At 43.2% G+C, this 10,698-nt stretch overlaps 1 protein-coding gene across 3 annotated transcripts; it reads right to left on the bottom strand.

The window, feature by feature from the left end:
* Positions 1-1,942: 1,942 nt before the first annotated feature.
* gpr155b (G protein-coupled receptor 155b) lies at positions 1,943-10,486 on the bottom strand. 3 transcript variants are annotated; one of them, XM_035606221.2, is made up of 20 exons: positions 10,329-10,486; positions 9,130-9,335; positions 8,845-8,992; positions 8,616-8,745; positions 8,333-8,514; positions 7,977-8,129; positions 7,820-7,887; positions 7,544-7,715; positions 7,228-7,383; positions 7,005-7,088; positions 6,519-6,642; positions 6,341-6,425; positions 5,730-5,817; positions 5,416-5,650; positions 5,221-5,298; positions 4,438-4,598; positions 4,241-4,336; positions 4,086-4,150; positions 3,845-3,982; positions 1,943-2,765 (listed from the first exon to the last, which is right to left on the bottom strand). In XM_035606221.2, the coding sequence occupies exons 2-20, from the start codon at positions 9,288-9,290 to the stop codon at positions 2,321-2,323; spliced, it is 2,769 nt and encodes a 922-aa protein (XP_035462114.2). In that variant the 5' UTR covers positions 9,291-9,335; positions 10,329-10,486; the 3' UTR covers positions 1,943-2,320. The 3 variants fall into 3 exon arrangements, with proteins under 3 accessions (XP_035462114.2, XP_035462115.2, XP_035462116.2); XM_035606222.2 differs by having other exon boundaries at positions 4,438-4,586; positions 10,329-10,485; XM_035606223.2 differs by having other exon boundaries at positions 2,620-2,823.
* Positions 10,487-10,698: the final 212 nt, after the last annotated feature.

Genomic DNA, 10,698 nt, shown 5'->3' with positions numbered 1-10,698 from the left:
GACTCGGTAAAAACACGAGGACCTGATGTGAATGAATTCCGCGAGTCTGTGTGCATCAGTTGGGAGAAGAGACAAAGATCGGGAAAAATACATGTGGTCACGTACAAATCTTTGGGAAGTTTGCGATGGAAGTAGAAGAACTGGAATCAAGTAAAAGATAAAAAATATCCTCTCGTTGGATTTATGTGCTGATTCCCCACAAACAAATCTGGGTTCAAACTTGCCACCGTTATCTCCCGTTCGGAAAAAAAAGGGATTTTGAAATTGTAACGTGTCGGAGAATACTTTGAGTCCCCAAATCATTTTCGCATTTTGCTCACACGACCAACAAACATGTAATTTTAAACTGAACAGTATGAATCTGTATCTACTTAACGATAAAGTTCTTCTTCCTCAGGTCTCATTAACAAACTTATAATCATTATAACTTGAGTGTGATCTTTGTCTCTTCTCATATATATGTATGTATATATATATACATATATACATACACATATATACATACATACATATATATACACATATATACATACATACATATATATATATATATATACACACACATACATATATACATATAAGCGTCCATCTTCTATAACTCTGCCAGAACATTGTAAACTTCCTAAAGACAACATCACAAAACCAACAGCAGCTTAAACAGGCGAACAACAGCTGCAGTGTGAGTCGATCAGTCGTAGAAAATAAAAATAAAAATAAAAAGTTCAGTAGTGGGATCTCTTGTGCAATATACAGTAAGCTAAAGATTGTTGCGGCAAGAAAAGAAAAGAGGACGGTAATTTGTTGAGGCGAACGAGAAGATCGGATTCTGAACTGAAGTCTGGAAAATTTCCCCCAAACTTTACATCTGTACGTGAGAACGCAACCATCCGTAAATGTTGCGGTATTTTCTAGATTCAGATTATTCTGGAAAACGTCGGGATTCCATGTTGCAGACATTTTATGGAATTCCTGTCTGAAAACAGCTATTTAGAGACAATGTGGTTAAAAGTTTTTGTTTTTTTTCCTTGGAAGTTTTTATCCTGTAGGTTGAATTTTGTGAAAAAAAACAAAACGTATTAAATTCCAGTTTGGCTCAAATCTTCCTCAGATTAATACATTTCGTCACACGACCACAATCTGGTAGCAAATGTAGTTTTTACATTGAGCAACATATAAAGAAAAAAAAATAATAATCTGCAGCATCGGATTCGTCACAGGACAGACAGTGAGATGCATAATTTAAAATAACAAACAAAACATGAAGAACATTATCATTATTATCATTATTATTCAGTCAGTGCAAAGGTTTCAGTGCTGAGCAGACCTCTGTGCTGCTCTCAGTCATGCAACAAGTCAACGGAGACCCAGAGTTGTGAAAAAGACACGGCGTGCAAAATATCAAATACTGTAATTAACGGGCAGATGAAAGAAAAACATGACAACATGGCAACTGGCTTCCAGCGAGCAGCCCCGGCTGCTCATTGGCTGAGAGCGAACACAACGAGCGTCCACAGTTTTTGTTGGTCGTCGTCTCACGAGTGGCACTCAGCGACACAGATAATACAACATTTGAGGACGAGAGGCTGATGAATGGCAACGTGTCCTTTAAAAGAATAATAAAAACACTGAGAAATATGATTTGCTTCATTGAAATCCGGACAAAATAACAACTTTTCTGTCTCTTCCTGGACGATGATTCCATCCTGTTCACATCTCCGGGTAAAATCAAAAAACCTATTTGAAACAAAAAGTCAAAATGTCTCTGAGTGTTTGGAGTAGAGCTGCAACAGTTAATCGATTAGTAATTGACTAGTGAATTAATCGCCAACTATTTTCATAATCGATTAAAATAGTTTTTATGTGGGAAAAAAGTCAAAATTATCTGATTTCAGCTTCTTAAATGTGAATATTTTCTGATTTCTTCGCTCCTCTGTGACAGTGAACTAAATATCTTTGGTGTGTGGACAAAAAAAACCATCATCTTGGAGTTTTGGGACATTTGTCACCGTTTTATGGAACAAACAACTAATCGGTTAATCGATAATGAAAATAATCGTTAGTTGCAGCCGTAGTTTGGAGCGAGACATTTGGGGTCCAGAGGGTTGAAGCGGCAACCACCACGGATACTGTCGCCTATGACAACTGTCAATCAAGGCGATCGTGTTATGAAATGTACCACTTGATCTTTTATGGATCAAACGAATCTGAATTTCCACAATCACATACTTTAGTTAGCTCGTTGTGGACGATAAGTAACATGTCCACTCTGGCACTCGTCCACGGTGGTTGCTCCTTAGTACCGTTAAGCCCATTTCTTCCTCTACCCTCCCCCTCCCCCTGTGAAGTGGTACAACAGCGAAGCCTGGTCCCTGAAGCCGAGCCGACCCGCCGGGCGATCCAACACCCCTCCCCGCTGGAGTCGAGCGCCGTACAGCTGGGCCTCGGCCCGCCCGGCGCACAGGCCCCGCTCCACCAGCCAGTCGACCAGGTCGCTGCCCCGGAAGGCACCTTTGAGACGGGACCGTGCGTCGCGTTGACGGGGGCGGGGCGAGCTCGGAGCGGGAAGAACATGTCGTGGATCAGCTGTGTCGTGAGAAATCTGCTCCTCTGGGTCGGAGTTGGCGGTACAAGCTCGGTGTTCGATGTCGGGCTCCTGATGTTCCTGATGTGAGTGTGTGGGCCGACGGGAAAGGGAATGTCTGGAAAGCCCGTTCTCCTCCACCTCCTCCTCCCCCTCCTCCTCCGGCCCGCTTCCCTCTCCGAACCTGTCATTGTCACAGGAAGGATTCACCTGTGGAGGCGCTCACACTCTCCCCTGAGGCACTGGGGGGTGATGAAGAAGAAGGAGAAAGAAAGAAAGAAAGGGGGCAAGCAAAGGGAAGCCGGGAGGTAATAAAAGGATATATGAGAGGAAGGAAGGAAGGAAAGGAAGAGGATAAAGAAAAGTGGAAAAGTGTTAGAAGAAAAAGCAAAGAAAAGCACCCAAGACTCAAACATGCAGCTCGAGTTAGTGGTTTTTGAAGAGTTTTGTAGTAAAGTGACTACATTTTATATTTAAATGTTAAACTTTTAAGGTTTCATAATACTTATCGCTCAGCATTGAACGTGGGAAACGGTCTACTTTGAAAATGTTCCTCTCATTGTCCATTAAAGTGTCCATATTCTGCTTTTCATGAAACAAAAACAGGAATTCTGAAATTCAAAGTCATGACAGAAATGGGTTTTTTTTCCTGCGATAAAAGAAAAGAAAAGGAAAAGTTGACATTTCTGCCACTGGCTTTATTGTTGACTAATCACGGAAGAGTGGGCCGACCGACAAATCAGAGCACACTGAACTTTTTTGGAGAAGGAGCTAAACAGAGTTTTTTTAGACAAAAGTATGAAGTTGTAAACAGCCAGAATATGGACACTTATTAATATCTGCTTAGCAATTGCAGCTGTCGCAAACATATGCACGTCTACGTCTTCCTCTCCCTCTCTCTCTCTATATGTATATATATAAATATAAATAATTATCTATATCTGCAAAAGTAAGCATGCGCCGCAAACTTTACTGCTCGGTAGATAAAAAAGAAAAAAAAAACTGACCATAGATGCAGCAGCTCACGTGCAAAAGGGGAAAAATAATCCAAAGAGTCAAATGCAAATGCAAATAATAACAAGAGTAAATGTGGAAAATTATCAGAATGAGAATATTCAGAATAAAATCTGAATATTCCTCTGCTTTAACAGCCAAACAGGTAAGATCCCAAAAACAGAAGAAAAGTAAAGCTGGAGTGTACTTTCCACAAAAGATTAAAAAAACAGACAAATTGACTGTATGACAAACAAAAACGAACAGTACCTGCGTGTGTGTACTATGTCCTGTACACACTGGTCTTTGTGGTAGCGTACAAACTGGGTACAGGTGAGTCTGACCTCCTCTGGTACACCTGAGGGACTCAGGTCATCGGGGTCTCTGCCCTGCCACAGGCCGAGCAACCTGACGCCGACACAAAAACACAACCACATTTCAAATAATAATAATAATACTCTGATATCTGTGAGAACTCACAACAGAATGAATCACAGACGACTCTGCTCACCTCTTCTTGAACGGCAAGATGATGAGGTGTCTGTCCAGACCAAAGATCCCGAAGGACAGGAAACCCTGGGACATTTTGAAATAATAATATAATTTTTACATAATTCAAAACACACACACACACATATATGAACACACACTATAACCAAACGGTACCTGTCCGTAGTTTGCCACAGCGCAGAAGAACTGCAGTTCGAGGTAAAGTCGTCCTGGATCTTTGTTGAACAACCACCACAGACAACTGGACAGGTTCTACATAGAGACAGAGACATTTAGAGAACATTTATATATATATATACAGTAACATATATATAGTATGTCATAGTGACCACGTGGGATGTATGTATCCTCACCGCGAGCAGGCTGACGATGAGCAGCAGACAGAGCAGCACGTGTCGGACCGTCTGCTTGTCGTCGGCCGGTTGAAGCCCGGGCGGCGGCAGGTTGAGCGGCTGCTCTGAGGAGGAAGACTGCAGCCGGTCACACAGCGCCCCGCTGTGGTCTGGAGAGGAAACTACAACTCATTACCACTGATCCATCCCACAATTTCTTAAATTCAAGTACTTCCAGCAAAGGAAAGGTGCAAATTTCAAATTATGAATGTGTAAAACACATCATAATTCAGTTTTTTTATTGTGTAGGATATTGCTTGCATCTTGGTTAAAGGTTGGAAGAAAACATATAAAATTCCCTCTGTTTTATTTCCTTATATAAGAGCATTAATATGAAGGAGAATATAGAATTTAACTGTATTCTACCAAGTTTGTGGAACTAAATTTGGTTCAAAGATAATTGATTAATCGGTTCAAATCGTTTATATGAAGAAAAAAAAAAGGCAAAATTCTCTGATTTCATCTTCTTAAACGTGAATATTTCCTGGTTTGTTTGCTCCTCTGTGACAGTAAACTATATATCTTTGGTGTGTGGAAAAAAACAAATCATCATCTTGGGGTTTTGAGAAACACGACCAACATTTTTCACCTTTTTATGCAGGAAACAACTAATCGATTAATCGAGAAAATAATCGACAGATTAATCGATAATCAAAAGAATCGTTAGTTGCAGCCTTGATCAATATATCTGTTCATGGAAATAAAATGTACAATAATTATATTCATGAGATGTGTGTTTGTCACCTGTGTGGTTTGTGGTCTCCCTCTGCGTGCTGGCTATCATGTCCGGTATGTTCTGGACGGGAGAGAAACTGTGGAGGTCTGACAACACAAATAGAAAACCATGTATAAAAATTTACTGTATCTCATCTGGTGAGTAGTCATGGACTCATTTCAACTGTTTTAATCAAAGGGATATTAGCACAGAACAAAAGTTACCCGAGTTGATGCTGCAGATGGGTGAATTTGCCACGAGCGTCTCTTCCTGTGGTTGCGACGGATCCTCCAGGCCAGCAGGGGTCCTCAGCTCGTCGTTGGTGCAGCCCGCCGCCGCGGCGCCGGCTCTGCTCAGGGCCTCGTAACCCCTCTGCTCCCGGTCTCCCTGGCTGAGCCCCATCAGAGATATGGCGCCGAGCACCAGGCTGACCGCGAGCACCACCGCTGTGCTGACGATCTGGAGCAGAGGAGATATTTACTGATTTCTGGGATTTAGAGGAAAATATTAAAGGAGGAGATTGACTTGTATTTCTTACCTGAGCTCTGCCATAAAAGAAAGCAGAGTCCACGGTATCAGTCCTCTCTCCAAATATCAGAAGACCTCCGACCACGAGGAAGGGAACCCTACACACACACACACACACACACACACACACACACACACACACACACACACACACACACACACACACACACACACACACACACACACACACACACACACACACACACACACACACACACACACACACACACACACACTTTTATATCTCTCCATCATGTATGTGTTGTTAGGACTGATCCTGTGGGCCTTTAACGTTAGCTGCTCATTAATGCAGTCTTCCATTAATTCTTTAGAAAGATCGACAGGTGGTCAGTGCATGGTGTCCCAAAAATATATTATTAAATATTTAGCGTTCTCAGAATAATGTCGTCATTAAACAAATTAAATGTCTATCACCATAGAAATGCTCTGTCTCCGTCTCAGTACATTCAGGACAAAGGGCACAACCAACCGGGCAACTACACTAAACATTCTAAGAGTAAGGACAAGTAATGAAATAAAGTAATTGTTAAAAAAACAAAGAACAAAATTGAAGGGTTTTTACGAGAATGCCCTCTGACATCCAAGGTTGTGCCGACTTACCCCCAACCCAGAATCATGAACACTCCCGGTCGGAGTCTCAGCAGATCGTCTCTGGTAGTCAGAGCCAGACACAGAGGGATTAAACCTGAACAAAAACAGGACAAAGGACATATGAAGATATATTTCATCTCAGCATTCTGTCACATGAAGTGTGATTGAAGAAAACGTGCAGCCTCACCTGTCCAGACGTAGGTGCTGTACAGCGAGCCGTAGAGCAACGTGAAGGTGAGAACTTTGCTGAGCAGATTATCCTCTTGTTTCACCAGGAAGTTCCACAGGATCATACTGACACACACCAAAAACTGGAGCAGAGAAAAAATTACAATGAGTCAAGGTAGAATATTAAAAAAAGGGAATTTGATGTGCTCAGCTGACATTTCCTCCTGATATATGGCAAGAAAACCAGAGGAGAGGAATGGAGATAGTATAAGGAGTAGAGGGAGGAATAAATACTGTTATTGAAGTACTTAAGTACATTTTAATACTTGACAAATACTCATACTCAATACTACATTTGACGTTAGCTACTTTAAGACTTTTACTCAAGTCATTTTCTTATGGGTAAGTTTACTTTTCAAGTCAGATATCTTTACTTTTACTTTTAAGTATCGCATGTGAGTACTTTATACACCACTGTTGTCGAGTCGTGACCTCGGACACTGACCTGAGCCAGAAAGAGATTTAAGGCGAAGAGGTGAGGAAGTCTGTTGAATTTCCGGCTGAGCAACATCACCGCTATAGTCCAAACCTGAGGGAAGACACAGGCACATGATGATGACGATTACTCCATTTAGAAAATTCATCCATGACCACTTCCCTTCATCTTGTCTGAGCCACTGCAGGACATGTTTTCAACATGTTTCTGACTCCCAAGGTTTCGTACTCACCAGCGCCACAAGGCTGACGATGCTGATGTTGAAGCTAACGTTTTCCAGCTCGGTCACCAGAGGCGTCGGGTCCATCAGAGGGATCGTCAGTAACCAGGCCGACACATACATGATGGGCGCCGACAGGAAGGTGCTGATAACCATCCCCGATGTTACCTTGAAGAGGACGATTGGAGAGACGGTTTACTGTTTATGGGCTTTCGCGGTTTGCAACTTTACCACCAGATTCCGGCAGAAAAATACAAGAATGACACATTTTGGGGCTGTAATAACATTTTATAAATGACCGTTTAATGAAGTAGGGGTTACCACTTACCACCTCTAACTCCATATTGTAGTGTCCGGCGTAGATGGCCACGCTGGGCGCGGTGGGGAAGACGCCGTACAGGAACGCAAAGTTGGACAAACTGGTGTGGTTGGAGCTCGTGCTGTTCACTCCTACGTCCAGAATGTCGACCATGTCTTTACAGACCAGCGGCATCACCAGGCTGTAAGACGTCATTACATACGTCACTTCATACTATAAAATATTCAAAACACTTTTTAAGGGTTATATTATACGACACAGACAAACCGTCCCTGTTCCACTTACAGCTTGGCTGTGATGAGGAGTATCAAGGCGACTCCAGTGTCTCTGGTTAGTTTTCGGAGCTGGCCGACCTGCCCACAGAAACACACAGATTATTATTATTTTCTCTCTGATAATATTCTTCATGATTACACAGGTTGCTGAACTAAATTAAACTCACCATAGTGAGGCCGAGGTAAAACAAGGCGGCCCCTCCAAAAGAGTTGGCCAGGCCGTCGATGAACTCCACCAACACGGCAGGGATGCGTTGGCCCAGAGCAAAATGGGAGATGATTCCCACGATCACCATGAACACCACTGGGTTCTTCAACACCTGAAGAAGAAGGTGATGAAAAAAAAGTGTTTCAAGTCTTTACAGCCTCGGTTCGAAAATTTCTAGCAATTCTGAACATTGGAAACTCCCAAGAGGTGGCAGCAAAAAGGCAGTAGAAAGGTAGAGTTTGAACAGTTGCATGACAATTTAGAGAAATATTAAAGTCCTTTGAGTACGGTGTTATCAACTTTTCGACATGATACCTGCAGGACCACAACTCCCACGACGCCACGGGTGCTGCTGTGCTGCGGATGGTTGGCCTGCCTCCACCGCTGCACCTCACACAGAGCGAAGCCGATGGGGTTGAGGAGCATGAGGGAGACCGGGGCCACCAGATAGATGTACTGGAGGTATTCTGGATATGTGCTCCGATACAGAGCATCAACTACAGAAAATAGAAAAACAGAGAGTGATGCTGATCTTTGTGCCTTAAACAGTGTTTTTCAGAGAGTACAATATGTTGTATGTGTTTTGTGTTCGCCTCACCTATGGGGTATCCCAAGGCGAAGTCATTGCTCTGCGTAGCAAAGATAGCGTACAGACCGGCCTTGCCGTACCTGGTTTCTGGACTGGCCACCACCAGTGTCAGCACACACACCAGCACGAACACCGTCACCTACACACACACACGATGGACGGAAGCAAGAAAGATTAGATGTAGTAAATGTACATATTGTAAAAGCGTGAACACGAAGCAGAGATAAAAGACACCAACCTTAGCGATCAGGACGCTCCAGAGAAACGCCCAGATGACGTCTCCGAAGTCCAACAGCACCATGTTCTTGAAGAGCAGAGCCGGAAGAGCAAACTTGGACACAAAGTTCCCCAAACCCTTCGCCTGGCTCTCCGTGATGATATCGGCCCTGTAAACGTAGGAATGGAAGAAATAGAAAGCGACACACAAGCTAGTTTAATATATCTTAATTTTTTTAATACGTTAGCCATATGGCACTTTTAAGAGGCCAATTAAAAGCTTCAAGGACTTTCTGGCAACACCGACCTGCCGGCGATGTAGCCACACAAAATGATGCCAAAGCACTCGAGGAGCGCCGGGAACAGCTTGTCAATGGACATGTGGGGCCCGGCAGCGGCACCCGCCGCGAGGGCATTATGGGATATGTTCTTCCCATGGATCAGCACAAAGTTGTTGGCGGTCTCCATGGTGGCGATGGGCTGGGGAGCGGGGAGGAGGGGAATATCAGCACCCTGGAGGAAAAGGGTAGAATCAATAGATATAGTTCCATTAGATTAGATATGCGCCCTTTTCAATTGTAGTGAAATATCTTTCTGAGTATTTACAACCAATTTTCGGTTTCACCAGAGCTTGTTTTTCTGTGAACGTGGAATATAGTTATGAACATCATCTTGACTTGTTAGCAGCTGCTACGTTAGCCAAATTTACATTAGCAGCCTTCTCCAATGGGGCGGAATGAGCTGTCAATAACACGTCAAAGCATAGTATATACGGTGCATTAACATCATGTTGTGTATTTAAGAAGACTTGAAACTAGAGATTTGAGAGCTTAAACTCCTTTGGGAAACCGACCGGTGCAGTCCAAAAAAATCAACAACAACTAAAAACAATCTCTCTCCCAAAAATCAGTATGCGTTAGCAAAATGCTAACATGAAAATTAAGTTTATAGCCACCCCTGTGGGGAAAAACAAAGGGACACGTGTACCTTTTCATTATGATTCTGATATATAATCAATAAAATATTTGCCAAATTCAAAATAAAATGTGGACCATCTTGTCTGGAAGCAGATGTAAATTATTGTTTTAGCCTTTTAGCATTGAGGGGGCCGGCGGAGGATGAGGGGGGCTTTTTGTCAGGGGGTGCCCAGAATCCCTGGTTACGTCCCTGTGCTAAGTTCCCACAGTCAACTCAACCCGCTTCGTCCTCCGACGACAGCAGATTAATATTTATACAAACGAACGACACTTGTACGAGAGCAAAACTATACAGTCGCCATCACGTCAATAAATATAAATGTTTTCACCCCAGCAGCAGCACCGCTGTCACCGCTAGCTTCGACGTTAGCGCTAAGCTAACTAGCTAGCTAGCTAGGTACGTGCTAAAAACACCAGGGGGAGGGGAGAGGGGGGCGGAGACACTCACCGTTAGTTGAGCTAATGTCCGCCACATCTGGCACGAATGTGATTATTTTGAAATAACTGAACGGGGAAATGACTCGCTTACCTCCGTTACTTATTGAACCATGTTTGTTCGGGTACACACGGGCTTCGTGTGCGTGTCGCCCCGCTGCGTGTTTGTTCGTCACCGCCCGGGTGAGAAGAACCAGCGCCTGAGTCTCTGACAGCTGCCAGGAAGAGCAGCGGCAACGCCCTAAACAGATGACTGGCGGGACGATTCAGCCAATCGTCGCTGAGATACGCTTCACATTCCCGACAGTGATTGGATAAAAAAAAAAGAGACGTGCCGTGTGGTGCTGCGTCCATGTGACAATGATCATCTCTGGATTTCAGGGTATTTCACAGCAGCATAACAGTTTTTTTCTTTTCAAAAAAAATAAATAATAATAATAATAAAATAAAAAGCATCGCGAATT

This window comes from Scophthalmus maximus, chromosome 10, assembly GCF_022379125.1.
Source record: "Scophthalmus maximus strain ysfricsl-2021 chromosome 10, ASM2237912v1, whole genome shotgun sequence".
Classification (NCBI taxonomy): Eukaryota; Metazoa; Chordata; class Actinopteri; order Pleuronectiformes; family Scophthalmidae; genus Scophthalmus; species Scophthalmus maximus.
Note: the sequence above shows the minus strand (reverse complement) of the source record. Positions and strands in the feature narration are given on the sequence as shown.

Bases quoted from the DNA above. Each gene is read 5' to 3' on its own strand.
- gpr155b (XM_035606221.2), bottom strand. From the start codon at position 9,290: ATGGAGACCGCCAACAACTTTGTGCTGATCCATGGGAAGAACATATCC. The intron at 8,746-8,844 runs GTTGGTGTCTTT...GTGTGTGTGTAG, and splicing joins GGAGCGTCCTGATCGCTAAG to GTGACGGTGTTCGTGCTGGT. The intron at 5,651-5,729 runs GTAAGAAATACA...CCTCTGCTCCAG, and splicing joins TCTTTTATGGCAGAGCTCAG to ATCGTCAGCACAGCGGTGGT.